The sequence below is a fragment of the Hyperolius riggenbachi genome, chromosome 8 (genome assembly GCF_040937935.1).
Source record: "Hyperolius riggenbachi isolate aHypRig1 chromosome 8, aHypRig1.pri, whole genome shotgun sequence".
Taxonomy (NCBI): domain Eukaryota; kingdom Metazoa; phylum Chordata; class Amphibia; order Anura; family Hyperoliidae; genus Hyperolius; species Hyperolius riggenbachi.
Genome location: NC_090653.1, coordinates 2218759 through 2239483, shown reverse-complemented (window position 1 = coordinate 2239483; position 20725 = coordinate 2218759). Strand labels below are relative to the sequence as shown.

Below are 20725 nucleotides of genomic sequence, written 5' to 3'. Positions count from 1 at the left end.
CAGCAGGTAGGAAGAGTCAGGTGACAGCGGCAGATAATGCTGGGATATGTGGTGCAGCAGGTAGGAGGAGTTAGGTAACAGCGGCAGATAATGCTGGGATATGTGGTGCAGCAGGCAGGAGGAGTCTGGTAACAGCGGCAGATAATGCTGGGATATGTGGTGCAGCAGGTAGGAGGAGTCAGGTAACAGCGGCAGAGAATGCTGGGATATGTGGTGCAGCAGGTAGGAGGAGTCAGGTAACAGCGGCAGATAATGCTGGGATATGTGGTGCAGCAGGTAGGAGGAGTCAGGTAACAGCGGCAGATAATGCTGGGATACGTGGTGCAGCAGGTAGGAGGAGTCAGGTGACAGTGGCAGACAATGCTGGGATATGTGGTGCAGCAGGTAGGAGGAGTCAGGTAACAGCGGCAGATAATGCTGGGATATGTGGTGCAGCAGGTAGGAGGAGTCAGGTAACAGCGGCAGATAATGCTGGGATACGTGGTGCAGCAGGTAGGAGGAGTCAGGTGACAGCGGCAGACAATGCTGGGATACGTGGTGCAGCAGGTAGGAGGAGTCAGGTAACAGCGGCAGATAATGCTGGGATATGTGGTGCAGCAGGTAGGAGGAGTCAGGTAACAGCGGCAGATAATGCTGGGATATGTGGTGCAGCAGGTAGGAGGAGTCAGGGAACAGCAACAGATAATGCTGGGATATGTGGTGCAGCAGGTAGGAGGAGTCAGGTAACAGCGGCAGGTAATGCTGGGATATGTGGTGCAGCAGGTAGGAGGAGTCAGGTGACAGCAGCAGATAATGCTGGGATATGTGGTGCAGCAGGTAGGAGGAGTCAGGTGACAGTGGCAGACAATGCTGGGATATGTGGTGCAGCAGGTAGGAGGAGTCAGGTAACAGCGGCAGATAATGCTGGGATATGTGGTGCAGCAGGTAGGAGGAGTCAGGTGACAGCAGCAGATAATGCTGGGATATGTGGTGCAGCAGGTAGGAGGAGTCAGGTGACAGTGGCAGACAATGCTGGGATATGTGGTGCAGCAGGTAGGAGGAGTCAGGTAACAGCGGCAGATAATGCAGGTGTACACAGCCGTAATCTACCTGGCAGGACACGTTTTGTTCAGATGGGGAATCTGCTGAAGAATGAGGAGGAGGAGGAGGAGGAGGAGGAGGAGGAGGAGGGGGGGTCACACCCAACACAGAAAACAGCTGCAGAACAGTCACCGCAGCCAAACCTCCGACAGGAGACTCACCTGAGCGTCTCTCCACAGCCAGCGACACCATGCCGCATCTACAGGTAAGATCCATGCCAAACTGTGCTGCATCTATAGGTGAGATCTATGCCAAACCGTGCTGCACCTATAGGTGAGATCTATGCCAAACCGTGCTGTACCTATAGGTGAGATCTATGCCAAACCGTGCTGTACCTATAGGTAAGATCCACGGCAAACTGTGCTGTACCTATAGGTAAGATCCACGCCAAACTGTGCTGCACCTATAGGTGAGATCTATGCCAAACCGTGCTGCACCTATAGGTGAGATCTATGCCAAACCGTGCTGCACCTATAGGTGAGATCTATGCCAAACCGTGCTGTACCTATAGGTGAGATCTATGCCAAACTGTGCTGTACCTATAGGTGAGATCTATGCCAAACCGTGCTGCACCTATAGGTGAGATCTATGCCAAACCGTGCTGCACCTATAGGTGAGATCTATGCCAAACCGTGCTGTACCTATAGGTAAGATCCACGGCAAACTGTGCTGTACCTATAGGTAAGATCCACGCCAAACTGTGCTGTACCTATAGGTGAGATCTATGCCAAACCATGCTGTACCTATAGGTGAGATCTATGCCAAACTGTGCTGTACCTATAGGTAAGATCCACGCCAAATTGTGCTGTACCTATAGGTGAGATCTATGCCAAACTGTGCTGCACCTATTGGTGAGATCTATGCCAAACCGTGCTGTACCTATAGGTGAGATCTATGCCAAACCGTGCTGTACCTATAGGTGAGATCTATGCCAAACCATGCTGTATCTAGATTATTATTTAGTATTTATATAGCGCAGACGTCTTCCACAGCACTGTACAGAGTATATTGTCTTGTCACTAACTGTCCCTCAGAGGGGCTCACACTCTAATCAGTACCATAGTCCTATGTCTATGTATGTATCATGTAGTGAATGTATTGTAGTCTAGGGCCAATTTTAGGGGGAAGCCAATTTACTTATCTGTATGGTTTTTGGGATGTGGGAGGAAACCGGAGTGCCTGGAGGAAACCCACGCAGACACGGGGAGAACATACAAACTCCTTGCAGATATTAACCAGGGACCCAGTGCTGCAAGATATATAGATAGGATCTATGCCAAACCATGCCATATCTATAGGCGAGATCCATGCCAAACCATGCCATATCTATAGGCGAGATCCATGCCAAACCATGCCATATCTATAGGCGAGATCCATGCCAAACCATGCCATATCTATAGGTGCGATCCATGCCAAACCATGCCATATCTATAGGCGAGATCCATGCCAAACCATGCCATATCTATAGGCGAGATCTATGCCAAACCATGCCATATCTATAGGCGAGATCCATGCCAAACCATGCCATATCTATAGGCGAGATCCATGCCAAACCATGCCATATCTATAGGCGAGATCTATGCCAAACCATGCCATATCTATAGGCGAGATCCATGCCAAACCATGCCATATCTATAGGCGAGATCCATACCAAACCATGCCATATCTATAGGCGAGATCCATGCCAAACCATGCCATATCTCCAGGCGAGATCCATGCCAAACCATGCCATATCTATAGGCGAGATCCATGCCAAACCATGCCATATCTATAGGCGCGATCCATGCCAAACCATTCCATATCTATAGGCGCGATCCATGCCAAACCATGCCATATCTCCATATCTATAGGCGAGATCCATGCCAAACCATGCCATATCTATAGGTGCGATCCATGCCAAACCATGCCATATCTATAGGCGAGATCCATGCCAAACCATGCCATATCTATAGGCGAGATCCATGCCAAACCATGCCATATCTATAGGCGAGATCCATGCCAAACCATGCCATATCTATAGGCGAGATCCATGCCAAACCATGCCATATCTATAGGCGAGATCCATGCCAAACCATGCCATATCTATAGGCGAGATCCATGCCAAACCATGCCATATCTATAGGCGAGATCCATGCCAAACCATGCCATATCTATAGGCGAGATCTATGCCAAACCATGCCATATCTATAGGCGCGATCTATGCCAAACCATGCCATATCTATAGGCTATAGGCGAGATCCATGCCAAACCATGCCGTATCTATAGGCGAGATCTATGCCAAACCATGCCATATCTATAGGCGAGATCAATGCCAAACCATGCCATATCTATAGGCGAGATCCATGCCAAACCATGCCGTATCTATAGGCGAGATCTATGCCAAACCATGCCATATCTATAGGCAAGATCTATGCCAAACCATGCCATATCTATAGGCGAGATCCATGCCAAACCATGCCATATCTATAGGCGAGATCCATGCCAAACCATTCCATATCTATAGGCGAGATCCATGCCAAACCATGCCATATCTATAGGTGCGATCCATGCCAAACCATGCCATATCTATAGGCGAGATCCATGCCAAACCATGCCATATCTATAGGCGAGATCTATGCCAAACCATGCCATATCTATAGGCGAGATCCATGCCAAACCATGCCATATCTATAGGCGAGATCCATGCCAAACCATGCCATATCTATAGGCGAGATCTATGCCAAACCATGCCATATCTATAGGCGAGATCCATGCCAAACCATGCCATATCTATAGGCGAGATCCATACCAAACCATGCCATATCTATAGGCGAGATCCATGCCAAACCATGCCATATCTCCAGGCGAGATCCATGCCAAACCATGCCATATCTATAGGCGAGATCCATGCCAAACCATGCCATATCTATAGGCGCGATCCATGCCAAACCATTCCATATCTATAGGCGCGATCCATGCCAAACCATGCCATATCTCCATATCTATAGGCGAGATCCATGCCAAACCATGCCATATCTATAGGTGCGATCCATGCCAAACCATGCCATATCTATAGGCGAGATCCATGCCAAACCATGCCATATCTATAGGCGAGATCCATGCCAAACCATGCCATATCTATAGGCGAGATCCATGCCAAACCATGCCATATCTATAGGCGAGATCCATGCCAAACCATGCCATATCTATAGGCGAGATCCATGCCAAACCATGCCATATCTATAGGCGAGATCCATGCCAAACCATGCCATATCTATAGGCGAGATCCATGCCAAACCATGCCATATCTATAGGCGAGATCTATGCCAAACCATGCCATATCTATAGGCGCGATCTATGCCAAACCATGCCATATCTATAGGCTATAGGCGAGATCCATGCCAAACCATGCCGTATCTATAGGCGAGATCTATGCCAAACCATGCCATATCTATAGGCGAGATCAATGCCAAACCATGCCATATCTATAGGCGAGATCCATGCCAAACCATGCCGTATCTATAGGCGAGATCTATGCCAAACCATGCCATATCTATAGGCAAGATCTATGCCAAACCATGCCATATCTATAGGCGAGATCCATGCCAAACCATTCCATATCTATAGGCGCGATCCATGCCAAACCATGCCATATCTATAGGCGAGATCCATGCCAAACCATGCCATATCTATAGGTGCGATCCATGCCAAACCATGCCATATCTATAGGCGAGATCCATGCCAAACCATGCCATATCTATAGGCGAGATCCATGCCAAACCATGCCATATCTATAGGCGAGATCCATGCCAAACCATGCCATATCTATAGGCGAGATCCATGCCAAACCATGCCATATCTATAGGCGAGATCCATGCCAAACCATGCCATATCTATAGGCGAGATCCATGCCAAACCATGCCATATCTATAGGCGAGATCTATGCCAAACCATGCCATATCTATAGGCGCGATCTATGCCAAACCATGCCATATCTATAGGCTATAGGCGAGATCCATGCCAAACCATGCCGTATCTATAGGCGAGATCTATGCCAAACCATGCCATATCTATAGGCGAGATCAATGCCAAACCATGCCATATCTATAGGCGAGATCCATGCCAAACCATGTCGTATCTATAGGCGAGATCTATGCCAAACCATGCCATATCTATAGGCGAGATCTATGCCAAACCATGCCATATCTATAGGCGAGATCCATGCCAAACCATGCCATATCTATAGGCGAGATCCATGCCAAACCATACCATATCTATAGGTGCGATCCATGCCAAACCATGCCATATCTATAGGCGAGATCCATGCCAAACCATGCCATATCTATAGGCGAGATCCATGCCAAACCATGCCATATCTATAGGCGAGACCCATGCCAAACCATGCCGTATCTATAGGCGAGATCCATGCCAAACCATGCCATATCTATAGGCGAGATCCATGCCAAACCATGCCATATCTATAGGCGAGACCCATACCAAACCATGCCATATCTATAGGCGAGATCCATGCCAAACCATGCCATATCTATAGGCGAGATCCATGCCAAACCATGCCATATCTATAGGCGAGATTGATGCCAAACCATGCCATATCTATAGGCGTGATCCATGCCAAACCATGCCATATCTATAGGCGAGATCCATGCCAAACCATGCCATATCTATAGGCGAGATCCATGCCAAACCATGCCATATCTATAAGCGAGATCTATGCCAAACCATGCCATATCTATAGGCGTGATCCATGCCAAACCATGCCATATCTATAGGCGAGATCCATGCCTTGCTGTGCTGTACAGGGGCATGCCGGGGGGGGGGGGGGGATCCATGCCAAAAGTCTCAACAAAAATTACAGAGTTGACGCAGTCGGGTTTTCACCCCCAAAGGGCAGAAATCACATTACATTCCTACATTTGAGGAATAAAGGACTGCTTTTAAATGTCCAGAGTGGTAATGTGCGGGTTATGCTCGCTTCACAGTAACAGACCAAACGCCGCGTTTACTGAGATTGAGCGCTATCAAGTTTGTAAGGCCCTTAGGTGTGTGTGTGGTGCTGCATGCGCGCTCAACTGAAGCGACCAGCGGGGCGTATAGCAGAGGCCAGGATGGGAAGTGAATGATGGAGATGATGAAAACATCTGTTATGTAGGCACACAAATATCACTAGAAGTGGGCACAGGTGTGAGTCAGTGCCAGTGGGCTCTGTCTGTGCACTGAGAATGCAACAGGTCAAACACAATACAGTGATAATAACAGATGCCCTGGAGCACTACTGTGCTTGTGTATAATGTAACACACAATTATAGTGGTCACTGGGCACAATGGTGGCTGCCTGTGGGATGTGGAGTGTCTCGCACACACACACACACACACACATGCACGCACACACACACAAAAAAACAGCAGAAGGATGTAGTAGCCCTCAGAAGGTCTATTTAGGGGGGTGCTTTAACAGCTAGTCAGTCAGCGAGGATCAAAATAAACAGGCCTAGCTAATGCTTTCCCTATCTCCAGCAAGCGCTGTCCCTTCCTCTCACTATTCCAGCCAAAGACAGACTGGAACATGGCGGGCGCTGCAGCGTTTTTATAGGGGGGCGGGGGGTCTGTGATATAGTGCACACTGATTGGCTGCCATGTGCCTGCTGACTGTGATGTAAGGGGTCAAAGTTTAGCCCAATGCTGATGCAGGTCGAATATCGCGATGTGCTTGAGCGCGAATACACAATCTTCGCTGAATAGTGCTCGCCGGTGAACTATTGGGGCCATCTCTAAGGGATAGTATACTAGCATCTCAAAATATTATTTCCTGTTTTATGCATCCCAGAATGTTATTTGCTTTGGCTGCTGCTGCTTGGCATTGTGTATGATTACCTAACTTGTTATCAACCAGTATTCCTAAGTCTGATGTTCCCAGCTGTATGCCATTTATATGGTGCTCTACCATTGGTCCAGGTGCATGACTACATCTGCCACGTGCCCATATGGCCATGTTGTCAAGCTCCTGTTGTAATATGTCACTATCCGTCTTAGTGTTGATAATTCTGCATAATTTTGTATCATCTACAAAGATGGCTACATTACTCTGTATTCTGTTTACTAAATCTATATATATAAAATCGGATGTATGTGTGTGTGTGTGTGTGTGTGTGTGTGTGTGTGTGTGTGTGTATGTATGTTTGTGTGTGTGTGTGTGTGTGTGTGTGTGTGTGTGTGTATGTGTGTGTGTGTGTGTGTGTGTGTATGTGCCGCGATCACGCGAAAACGGCTTGACCGATTTGAACGAAACTTGGTACACAGATCCCTTACTACCTGGGATGATATGTTCTGGGGGTCTCGCGTCTCCCCTGCACACCTGGGCGGAGCTGCAAACAGCAAATCAGATTTCATCCATTCAAGTCAATGGAAAAAATGTAAAAGGCTGCCATTCTCACAGTAATCAAGCCAGAGTCCCCACACATGGCACAGTTGGTCACTTGGTGACAGAGGTTACAAATCCAGGAAAAGTGGGCGGAGCATACAACAGCCAATCAAATTTCAGCCGTTCATTTTAAATGGGAAAATGTAAACTGCAGCCATTCTTAGACTGTTAATCACAGAGTTCTCAAACTTGACACAGTTGGTCACTGGGTGAATGCGATTAAGATTCAAGAAAATGGGTGGAGCCTACAACAGCTAATCAAAATTCACCTGTTGATTTTCAAGGGGAATATTTAAACTTTTGCTATTCTTACACTTTTAATGGCAGAGGCTTCAAACTTGCTACAGTCGGTCATTGGGTGACTGGGGTCCAAGTTCACTAAAGGGGCGGGGCCACATACAGCCAATCAGATTTCCTTGGTGGATAAACTGCTTCCATTCACACATTTTTGATGCCAGGAACCTGACAGCTCACAAACTTGGTCATTGAGTGACTGTATGTGCAGGTTACAAAAAGTGGGCGGAGCCAAAACAATTTTTACTGGGAAAATATAAACTGCAGCCATTCTTACACCGTTAATGGCAGGGTTCTCAAACGTTGCACAGTTGGTCATTGGGTGACAGATTAAGATTTTGGAAGGTGGGTGGAGCCTACAACAGCCAATAAAAATTCACCTTTTGATTTTCAAAGGGAATATTTCATCTGCTACCATTCTCTTATACTGGTAAAAGCAGATGCCTCAAACCTGGTACAGTTGGTCACTGGGTGACTAGGGTCCAAATTCAGGAAGGGGGCGGAGCCACAAACAGCCAGATTTGTTTATTTTTCAATGGGAATATACAAAGTATTGATACCAAGGACCCCAAAGCTGATAAACTTGATAATTGAGTGACTGTATGTCAAGGTTATAAAAAGTGGGCGGTGCCAACAACTTCATTTTTTACATTGCAGGGTTCCCATACTTTACACAATTGGCCACTGGGTGACTAGGATGAATATTCAGAAATGTGGGTGGAGCCTACAACAGCCAATCAAAATGTACCTATTGATTTTCAAGGGGAATATTCACATTGCTACCATTCTTACACTGTTAGTGGCAGAGGCCTCAAACCTGATACAGTCAGTCATTGGGTGACTGGGGTCCAAAGGGGTGGAGCCACAAACAGCCAATCAGATTTGTTAGATTGATTTTAGCCATTTTGTTATTGGCAGGGTTCTCAAACGTGACACAGTTGGCCACTGGGTGACTGGGACTAATATTCAGAAAAGTGGGTGGTGCCTACAGCAGCCAATCAAAATTCACCTTTTGATTTTCAAGGGGAATATTTACATTGCTGCCATTCATGCACTCTGAATGGCAGAGGCCTAACATCTGCTACAGTCAGTCACTGGGAGACTGGGGTTTAAATTCTAAAGGGAGCGGGCCAAAAACAGCCAATCAGATTTGTTTAATTTCAATGGCAAAATGCAACTTATTGATGCCAAAGACTCCAAAGCTCATGAACTTGGTCATTAAGTGACTGTATGTCAAGATTAGAAATAGTGGGCGGAGCCAAAAACAACTAACTTTTTACATGGGAAATGTAAACAGCAGCTTTTCTTACACTGTTAATGGCAGGGTTCTCAAACTTCACACAGTTGGTCACTGGGTGACTGGGATTAATATTCGGAAAAGTAGGTGGCGCCTAGAAGAGCCAATGAAAATTCACCTATTGATTTTCAAGGGGAATATTGAAACTGCAGCCATTCTTACACTGTTAGTAGCAGAGGCTTCAAACCTGCAACAGTCGGTCGTTAAGTGTTTGGGGTTCAAATTCAGTAAAGGGGCGGAGCCAAAAACAGCCAGATTTCTTTGCTGGATAAACTGCTTCCATTAGCACAATTTTGATGCCAGGAACCCAAAAGCTCACAAACTTGGTCATTGAGTAGTGACTGTGTGTCAAGGTTACAAAAAGTGGGTGGAGTTAAAAACAGATTTTTCTGGGAAATTGTAAACTGCAGCCCTTCTTCGCTGTTAATGGCAGGGTTCTCAAACTTAGCATAGCTGGTTACTGGGTAACTGGGATTAATATTCAGAAAAGTGGGTGGAGCCTAAAAATGCCAATCAAAAATCACGTCACTTTTCAAGGAGAATATTAAAATTGCTGCCATTCTTGCACTGTTAATGGCACAAGCCTCAAACCTGGTACAGTCGGTCATTGGGTCGCTGAAGTTCAAATTCAGAAAAGGGGACAGAGCCACAAACAGTGAATCAGATTTGTTTCATTTCATGGGAAAATACAAATTATTGATGCCAAGGACCCCAAAGCTCACAAACTTGGGCATTGATTAGTGACTTTGTGTCCAGGTTACAAAAAGTGGGTGGAGCCAAAAACAAATTTCACCGGGAAAGTGTAAACTGCAGCCCTTCTTACACTGTTTATTTCAGGGTTCCTAATCTTTGCCCAGATGGTGATTAATATTCAGGGAAGTGGGTGGAGTCTATAATGGCCAATCAAAATTCACCTGTTGATTTTCAAGTGGAATATTTAAATTGCTGCCATTTTTACACTGTTAATAGCAGATGCCTCAAACCTGCTACAGTTGGTCATTGGGTGACTGGGGTTCAAATGCTGGAGAGGGGTGGAGCCACAAACAGCCTATCTGATTTGTTTAATTTCTATGGGAATATACAAATTGATGCCAAGGACCCCAAAGCTCACAAACTTGGTCATTGAGTGTTTGTGTGTTAGGGTTAGAAAGTGGGCGGAGCCAACACCAGTCAAATATATACCCGGGCAATGCCGGGTCATCAGTGGGTGGAGACAAATACAAATTTCACTGGGAAAATGTAAACTGCAGCCATTCTGTTAACAGGGTTTTTACTTTGCACAGTTGTCACTGGGTGACTGGGATTAATATTCAGAAAAGTGGGTGGAGCCTACAAAAGTGAATCAAACTTCACCTGTTGCTTTTCAAGGGGAATATGTAATTGCTACCATTCTTGAACTGTTAATGGCACAGGCCTCAAACCTGGTACAGTTGGTTATTGGGTGACTGGGGTTCAAATTCAGAAAAGGGGGTGGAGTCACACACAGCCAATCAGATTTGTTTCATTTCAATGCAGATTATTGATACCAAAGACCGCAAAGGTCACAAACTTGGTCAGTGAGTAATTGTGTGTTAGGGTTAGAAAAAGTAGGCGGAGCCAACACCAGCCAAATACATACCCGGGCAACGCCGGGCAATCAGCTAGTCATTTATAAATAGATTGAAAATAATTGGACCAATTACTGACCCTTGTGGCACCCCACTGCTAACAGTTTCCCATTGTGAGTATGATTCATTTACCACACTCTTTGCCTTCTGTCACTTCACCACATCTTCTATGAGTCCCTGCATCCCCAGCTTCTGCACCCAGGGACGGATCTAGGGGGGGGCAGGCGGGTCTCTTGCCCCAGGCGCAGTTTGTTGAATTCTTAAAAAGGCGGCAAAATGAATGGCAGTTTAGGCACCTAAACCTCACCTTTGGGCGCCAAAACCTGACCTTGCCCCAGGCGCAACTTGGTCTAGATCCGTCCCTGTCTGCGGCAGGCTATTATGGGGAATAGTGTCAAAAGCCTTTACAAAGTCCAAGTACTCTACATCTATAGCTTCCCCAAGATCTACATTTTTATTCACCACTTCATAAAAGCTGAGCATGTTTGTGAGACAGGACCTGTCCTTAGTAAAACCGTGCTAATGAAATGAGATTATTCTGTGCTACATCATTTTGTAGAGCATTGCTTAGGATACCTTCAAACAGTTTACACACAACTAATGTTAAGCTTACTGGTCGATAGTTTCCTGGCTCTGATTTTTTTTCCCTTCTTGAATAAGGCGAAAACATGGCGTCCAGTGAAAAAAGGCGCCGGTTAAATAATGGCACCTCCTACTGCCCGATATTTGTTTAAAACAATATTTATCGTTTTAAAGGCGCACACCTTGTGAAAGTAATTTATCGTTTTAAAACCTGATTGTTTGTCCTGCCTGAACAATATTTGTCGTTTTAAGCCCTGCTTTGCTGCCATTTAGAAAATGTCTGCCCGCCGACTTTAACGTTTATTAGCAAAGCCCCCTTAAAAGATAGAAACACCAAATTTGCAGGGAATGTTAAGAAGAACAGTGGGAACAAGAGGGGAAAAAAATCAAAAAGACCTTATAATTTTTGAGAAAATCGATTTTAAAGTTCAAAGAAAAAAAACGATACATTTAAATGCCGCTGGTCAGCGTGTGGGAAATATTTCCCAGCAGTGAATAGCAAAGGCCCCTTAAATCCTAGCAGCCTAGGGGTGACTCCCTGGGGGGGGGGGGGGGGGGGTTTCATGGCGTATTCTGGGAGTCCCCTTTAAGAAGAGGACCCCAGATGCCCACCCCACTCCCAGGAGAAATGAGTATAGGGGTACAAAGTACCCCTTACCCATTTCCACAAAGGGTTAAATTAAATAAAAACGCAACCACGAGAAAAGTATTTTAATATTCTTAATTAACCAGAAATACTTACCTGTATTTGTTCCCATGCCAATATCCTCAGTAAATGATCCAACGTATACAGTATCCTACAATCTTGCGACCTTCAATTAAGTTTATTGAAGATCTCCGCCGCCCCCCACATAGCAGAGAATGCGTCCTATGGGACGCGTAGCTGCCGGCTCCCGCTGTCCTCCCCGCCTCCTCACCTGTCACCTCACCTAGCCTGGCACCTAGCAGCACCCATGGGTGCTGCTAGGTGAGGGGTGACAGGTGCAGGCAGGTGGGGAGGAGAGCCAGGAGCCGGCAGCTACGTGTCCACACAGGACACATTCTAAGCCATTACTAACCGGCTCATCAATGAGCCAGTTCTTTTTGTATTGAATCAAATGAGCCGATTCATTTGGTTCGATAAAAAAAAACGGCTCATTCGATTCAATACAAAAAGAACCGGCTCATTGATGAACCGGTTAGTATAGCTTAGAATGCGTCGTGTGTGGACGCGTAGCTGCCGGCTCCCGGCTCTCCTCCCCACCTGCCTGCACCTGTCACCCCTCACCTAGCAGCACCCATGGGTGCTGCTAGGTGCCAGGCTAGGCTAGGTGAGGTGACAGGTGAGGAGGCGGGGAGGACAGCGGGAGCCGGCAGCTACGCGTCCACACAGGATGCATTCTCTGCTATGTGGGGGGCGGCGGAGATCTTCAATAAACTTAATTGAAGGTCGCACGATTGGAGCATACTGTATACGTTGGATAGTTTACCGTGGATATTGGCATGGGAACAAATACAGGTAAGTATTTCTGGTTAATTAAGAATATTAAAATACTTTTCTCGTGGTTGTGTTTTTATTTAATTTAACCCTTTGTGGAAATGGGTAAGGGGTTCTTTGTACCCCTATACTCATTTCTCCTGGGAGGGGGGTGGGCATCTGGGGTCCCCTTCTTAAAGGGGACTCCCAGAATACGCCATGAATATGACCCCCCCCCCCCCCCCAGGGAGTCGCCCCTCCTCCTCCTGGGGCACCGGAGGTAGGGAAGAGCCCCTTGTCCATGGATTGGACAAGGGCTCCGGTGGGGGAGGGTGAGGCTTGGCCGCCTCTCCCCCGCCCCCCCCCCCCGGAGCCCCCCCATACCATGCGGGCTGGTATAGCTCAGGGTGCGAAGCCCCAGTCGGCCGGGGCTCCGAATTCTGTGGCTACAGCTGGGGTGAGACAGCGATAAGGAAACATTGTCAATAGTAGCTGGATAGTAACTGGTTAAATGACACCTGAAGTGTGAGGGAAATATGGAGGCTGCCATATTTATTTCCCTTTAAACAATGCAGATTATCTGACTGTCCTGCTGATCCTCTGCCTCTAATAATTTTAGCCACAGCCCCTGAACAAGCATACAGCATATCAGTTTCTTTGATTGAAGTTTGACTGGATTAGCTGCATGCGGCTAGGGTGGCCATCCGTCCGGATTTAGGGAGGACAGTCCGGTTTTTGGACTGCTTGTCCTCCGTCCGGCATAAGGTAAGGACGGACAGCCAGATGTCCTCCTTTTTTGGTGTGGAGGGAGAGAGCGCAGAGAAGAGGGAGCGGTGGGCACAGTGGGAAAGGGGGGACATATCCCCCCCCCCTCTCCTCACCTTTGGGCTCCCCCTTCCTCGCTCTCCCCTCTAGAACTATAGTTTTGGGGTGACTGGCAGCGGGCGAGACTTACCTCTGCCTCGCTCCAAGCGCTGCGTAGTGACGTCTGGTTCATGAGTCATTTGAGCCTGTTCTTTCCTGTGAGTGTAATGATCTGACTCATCCACTGAACCGAATCAGTTCGGTGGATGAGACAGGAACTGCAGCTGCACACAGTGTTTAGCTGCAGTTCCTGTCTCATCCACTGAACTGATTCGGCTCAGTGGATGAGTCGGATCAGTAAACTCACAGAAAAGAACCGGCTCAAATGACTCATGAACCGGACATCACTACTGCTCCTCCGTGGAAGGAGGCAGGTAAGTTCTGCCCGCTGCCAGCCACCCCAAAACTTGAGTTCTAGAGGGGAGAGCGAGGAAGGGGGAGCCCAAAGGTGAGGAAAGTGGGGGAGAGATGTCCCCCCTTTCACACTGCTGTACCTACCCCTCTCCCTTCACTGAGCTCGCCCCTTCTGCCAGGGGACACATGACTAACTATTCTGGGGCCACCTATAGACCTGGCTACATATACTTGGGACACCCATAGACCTGGCTACATATACTGGGGACACTATACACCTGGCTATATATACTGGGGACACTATACACCTGGCTATCTGTACTGGAGACACCTATACACATGGCTATATTCTGGGGGCACCTAAAGACCTGGCTACATATACTGGGGACACCTATAGACCTGCCTAACTATTCTGGGGACACCTAAAAACCTGGCCATCTGTACCGGAGACATCTATAGACCTGGCTAACTACTCTACGACACCCAAAGACCTGGCTACCTATTCTAGGGACATTATACACCTGGCTACCTATTCTGGGGACAACTATACTCATGACTACTTATACTGGGGACACCTGTAGACCTGGCTACCTATGCTGGGGGTACCTATTTTGGGGTAACTGCTGTCAGATTATCTGTATTTTTGGGTAACCGCTGTTAACAGAGTAAGTGTATTTTGGGGAACCCCTGGCAGATTATGTATGTTAGGTGCATGGCTGCTGACAGATTTTGCGTATTTTGGGGAACTGCTGCCAGATTGTGTATGTTTGGGGGACCACTGCTGCCAGATTACATGTATTTTGGGTGTTATGTGTATTTTGGGTGATCCGCTGCCAGGTTTTGCGTATTTTGGGGAACTGCTTCCAGATTATGTGTATGTTGGGGGAACTGCTGCTGCCACATTGTCTATTTTAAGGGAACCACTTCCATATTATCTGTATTTTGGAGGAACTTTTACCAGATTACGTGTCTTTTTGGTGAAATGCTGTCAGATTACATCTATTTTTGGGGGCTACACTACGGCAGAGCTCAAACTTCCCCGGCAGACCATTTACCCCACTGCTAAGGTCATGTATATTTGGCCCCACCCATGACCACACCCACTTTATGCTTGCCCACGCCCACTTTTGGCACGCTCAGTACGATGTCCTCCTTTTCAGGGTGTGATGTCCTCCTTTTTGGGGTTCTGCAAGTGGCCACCCTATGCATGCCGGTTTCAGGTGTGTGCAGAGTATAACTATCCTGGACTAAGATCTCCACCTCCCCCCCACACTGAGATCTGTCGGTGCACCCAGCCCCACCCCCCACCTCTATCACGGGGGTGCAGGATGGGAGTTAGGGCGGGGCCCGGTCCTGTACATTATTATGCAGCGCAGCAGAAGCGTTATTATACATTCCCTGCTCCCACCCCCCAGAGATCTGTCGGTGCGCCCAGCCCCACCCCCCACCTCTATCACGGGGGTGCAGGATGGGAGTTAGGGTGGGGCCCGGTCCTGTACATTATTATGCAGCGCAGCAGAAGCGTTATTATACATTCCCTGCCCCCAACCCCCCAGAGATCTGTCGGTGCGCCCAGCCCCACCCCCCACCTCTATCACCGGGCTCAGGCTGGGAGTTAGGGCGGGGCCCGGTCCTGTACATTATTATGCAGCGCAGCAGAAGCGTTATTATACATTCCCTGCCCCAGGCGCCAGCATCTCCTCCACTTCCTGGTTATGTTGCAAGTGTTGTGCAGCCAGCCAATCAGCATGCAGGGACTAGCCACGTGGTGACCGGCTGGCTGCACACGGTGCACAGTATTTGCAAACTAACCAGGAAGTGAGTGTAGGAGATGCTGGGGGCAGGGAATGTATATAACAAGCTCTGAATAATAATGAACAGGACCACCTCCCGGTCCCCTTAGCAGCTCCGGCCCCCAACACCCCCCCCCTCCCCCAATGTCTGTGCGTGCAAAGCCGGACCGGAGAGGAGAGACACATCGGGCTGTGCACTGCAGGGACTGCCACTATACTTACCTCCCTTTGCTCCCTCTCTGACTACAGCGGCGCCTCATGTGACCCGGCAGCATGTAACAGGTCACATGGGGCACCGCTGTAGCCATGGATACAGGACGCTGGACTGGCGGATGGAGAGCCCATCGCTGGAATGCTGAAAGCAGGTGAGTGAAGCGGCGCCGTGCATCTAGGGAGGGGGAGGCAGGGAGTGCGAGGAGGGGGGACATTTGGGAAGGGGAGTGGCCTCATGTTGCTTCATGGAAGAACTGCCCCTGCCCCCCAGCCGCCACTGCAGTGATGGGGGGGCTGTTGTTACGCCGTCAGTTGTGTGATTCAAACACTACTGCAGCCAAAGTGATCAGCAGGATGCCAGGCAATATGGTAGCCTCCATATCCCTCACCTGTCCTGGATTCGGTTCTGCCGCTGCTGGTACCCGCCGCTCGGTACACGGTATATAGATCGGAGCTCTGCAGAAGCATGGGGCTCTCATTGGATTGCAGAAGACCTATGGCAATCCTCCCTAGCAGGATTCTCAGCTGTTTGTGGTGGACCAAAGAAAATCCTCTCTGCAAACCAATGAGGAGCCCCCTGCTTCTGCTGGGCTCCAATCCCTGGACGGAGGTGTCAGCAGTGGTGGCGGACAGCATCGGGGAAAGCGAATGGGTGGCGGTGCAAATGGAGCGGATGTAAAATGCAGATAATGTGAATAACGGCATGAAGGTTCAACAAAGCGCAGCACATACTGAGCGGGAAGCGAGACCAACCCTTACACCTCTCTTCTCTGTCCCCTCTGTGTCTCCCTCAAGCTCTGAGGATATAAACCCTTTTGGGAGTGGCTGCCTAACCCCGCATTTGGGGGGGGGGGGGGTCAGGCAGCCGGATCCCTGGTAGGGCTAAGCTTGGTATGGTGTCCCCAGTGTGGCCAGGTGTATTGCAGGCAGCCTTTACACACCTCCCAGGCTCCAGTGATGAGCCGCTGTGGACCCCTTTGGCATCCTCGCTCGTACTGCCGCTCAGTTTCAGGACACGGCTTGATGACATCATCAAGCCGGGACCTGATACTTACCCAATACTTACGTCAGAGCGAGCGGGGATGCCGGCCAGAGCAGAGGGGAGCACCGATCACCGGAGGAATATCAGGAAGGTGAGTGGATCCTCTTCTTCCCCCCCTACCGCGGCAGCTCTAACAGTGATCACTACGATCTGCCGGCGATCGTAGTGATCACATGATCAGGAGCCAATTGCAATGGCTCCCTAGTCACTGAGGGGAGATGACAGCTTAATCTCCCCTCTCGGGGGCGCACCATCACGTCGGGAGCAATAACGGTGGGTGGCGTAGATCCTACGCCACATCAGGCTTAGACAGCCACAAGTGTGGCGTAGAATTTACTACAGGCAGTCCAGAAGTGGTTAAACCACTAAAGCAGGACTATTTCCTCTAGCTGACTTTACAAATATATATTTAGAGATGTATAGCAGCATGACCGTGTCCACACCTTTGTATAGCTATGTCTATAACATGCTTCCTCTGAATTCAACTCACTCATTTATCTCTGTTTTCCTTTTCAGAGACACGTTTGGCTTCTCATTGTGACGGTTCACATCTTGGAGCTCTCAGGAACTAGAGCTGAACTCATATTCCACATGCGGGAGGAGCAAGGTCCAGGATCGCTGGTCGGGAATGTGAAGGAGGCCGTGATCTCACCAGCAGTTCTGCACTTCAAGCTTTTGACCCACACAAAGTATTTCCACCTAGAAGCTGAGACTGGGGATTTATATACCACGACCAACAAACTGGACAGAGAGGAGCTGTGCCCCTTGGAAACCTTGGACCAGTGTTCACTAATGCTGGATATCTTCTCCTCATCTCAGGAATATGCTGAGTTTACCAAAGTCAAAGTTTTCATCCTGGACATCAATGACAATGCCCCCTCTTTTTCTGAGCACACATACACCATGTCTGTCTCAGAGGACACAACCGTCGGAACAAAGTTTCATGTTGACCACTTGGCCAGAGACGCCGATATCCAAGACAATGGAGACTTGTCCTATCACCTGATCAGTCCAGGTGACATTTTCACTTTGAATTATCGATCTGAGATGATTTCATTAGTTCTACACAAATCTCTGGATCGCGAGGCACAAAGTGAACATCGAATGACATTAATTGCGGTGGACAGGGGATTGCCACCACTATCTGGAACTACTATGTTTGTAGTAAAGATCACAGATGTCAATGATAACTGCCCTCATTTCCTTGCACACAATATTTCTGTCCATCTGCCCAGAGACGCACCAGTAGGCATCACTGTAGCCCAGCTCGAAGCGGTGGATGAGGACACTGGCGAGTACAGCATCATTCAATACCACTACAGCAATAGAGTTCTGGAGCCCACGCGGAGACTATTTTATCTGGATAGCGCTAGTGGTAGGATAACCTTGTCTGGGCCTTTAGAAGGCGACACGACCCAGTACAAGCTTACTGTGTTAGCCTTTGGGTATGGCTGTGCTCCAGCCATTGCAACAGTCAAAGTGGACGTGGACATCCGAAAGCAAGAGCCAAAAATGGAATTTCGATTCATTGCCTCTCAATGTGAAGGGGGTGTCTGCATCAAAGAGGACATTGTACCTGGAACAATCATTGCCATTCTAGATATCATAGATCCTGATGGTGGCATCATGAGGCCTCTTTCCATTAATGGATCCCCACCTTTCCTTCTGAAGCCCTCTGAAGCCTCTCCGGACATGTACCTTCTCTTGACATCCATTCCACTAGACTTTGAGACAGAGACTCAATACAACATCAGCATTGTTGGCAATTCAACATTTAATGAATCAGTTGTATACACTGAAACTCTCAGAGTCGTTCTTGAGGATGTCAATGACAATCCTCCAAAATTTACACGCAATGCGCTTGAGATATTTGTGGAGGAAAATAATACGCCAGGAGACATCTTACTGAGAGTCTCAGCTTTGGATATGGACAGCGGACCAAATGGAGATATAACTTATTATCTGGAAGACACCGATGTGTTTCTGGTAAACAAGTCCAACGGGATCCTGAAAGCTTTGATATCTTTTGATAGAGAAGAGAAGTCTTCATATTCTGTGTGGGTTGTAGCAAGAGATGATGGTTCTCCATCAAACAACGATTCCTGTCTCATCATTATAAACATCTTAGATCAAAATGACAATCCACCAATCTTTGCTTCCAAGGAGTTTTCATTTTACATCCCTGAGAACCTTCCGCAATCAGGAAATGTCGGAATCATAAATGTAACGGACTTGGATGCTGGAAAGAATGGAGAATTCTCTGTTTCCTTATTGAGTAACAACTCCCTTTTCTTGTTTGACCATGACACCATTCTACGATCTCAAGCTTCATTTGACTATGAAAAGGAAAGGCTGTATGAACTTTGGGTAGAGGCCAGAGACAGAGGAAGTCCTTATTTATCCTCCAGGGCCAAAGTTCTCGTCTTCATACTGGATGTAAATGACAACGCTCCTTTGATTGTTCTCCCAGAATCAAACTTCTCCTATGTTTTAGTGTCTCCAGATTCTTCAAAGGGTTCTCCAGTCACCAAAGTCCATGCTGTAGATTATGATGCTGGCATGAATGGGGCCATAACTTACAGTGAGTTTGGAGGAACTAACCCTAGTGCTGACCTCTTCATGGTTGACACATACTCAGGTAACATCACTCTGAAAGAGAGTACTGTGGGCCACCACTGCGGCCTGTATCATCTGCTGGTAAAAGCAAGTGACCAAGGCTTTCCTGAAGCTCTTTCTACAATTGTAAGAGTCAACATTCTCCTCAACCACAGCATAAGTAACCGGACCTATCTGGAATCACTGATCATGAGCAAGACGGCCATCATGCAGGAGAACCAGGTCATCTTGCTGGACCCATGCCCTCAGAACTATCAAAGCAAGGCTGTATCCTCCTGGTCATTGATGGCTCCAGTGGCCCTTGCTGTGGTGTCATTTTCTCTCATTTGCTGTATAACTGGAACCTTACTGTTCCTCTATTTAAGGAGGAAAAACTCAAGAAAGAAGCAGCAAAGTCCAGAAGTCCAAGTTCCTTTGCAGATAAATGCTGATTACTGTGCCAGAGACTGGGATGAGGTCAAGTACTGCAAACCTTCTGAAACCCCTCTGACCAGTTAGTAGATACAGCTAGGACACTTTGGTAATATGGCATACCATTACTGGCAGCAGGCTATTACCTTATAGAAGAACTGTGCTTCCCCAGACATTTCCATAGCAAGCCCTCCAGTCCAGGCTCTGCCAGCAGAGAATATCGGAAACAAAAGATATGGATCCTCTGAGAAAGGGCTATACCTTCCGGGGTTTTATTGCCATCTCTGCCCCCTATTGAGGAAACTTCCCCCTCCTTTCCTTCCTGGGGATCTCTGTCAATCATCAGGACTTCAGTGTCATCCTTTGTGGTTCTAGACATGAAAATATGAGAAGAAGCAATGAACTTAAAGGGAAATGAAGATTCATCCGCTTCCTAAGACGTAAAGCAAGGGAAGCCCTCTCAGACTGGGGTGCAGATAGCAATAAAAGCCGAGGCTGTAGCTTCTTTCCCCACTACCCAAAGCTTAAAGTGTACCAGAGATGTAACAAAAATAAAAAATATCCATACCTGGGACTTCCTCCAGCCCCGTCCAGCCTCATCAGTCCCTCACTGTCCTCCTAGGTTGCCTGGATCCTCCAGTAGGCGGGCCGGTAATTCGGCCAGTCTGTGCAGGCGCAGAACGCTTCCAGCAACAGGA

The 20725-nt window shown here is 47.9% G+C and overlaps 1 protein-coding gene across 1 annotated transcript; it reads left to right on the top strand.

Moving 5' to 3' along the window:
* The first annotated feature begins 1235 nt into the window (after window positions 1-1235).
* LOC137528022 (protocadherin-20-like) lies at window positions 1236-20640 on the top strand. Its single transcript, XM_068249242.1, has 2 exons — window positions 1236-1285; window positions 17517-20640. The coding sequence occupies exons 1-2, from the start codon at window positions 1271-1273 to the stop codon at window positions 20112-20114; spliced, it is 2613 nt and encodes an 870-aa protein (XP_068105343.1). The 5' UTR covers window positions 1236-1270; the 3' UTR covers window positions 20115-20640.
* Window positions 20641-20725: the final 85 nt, after the last annotated feature.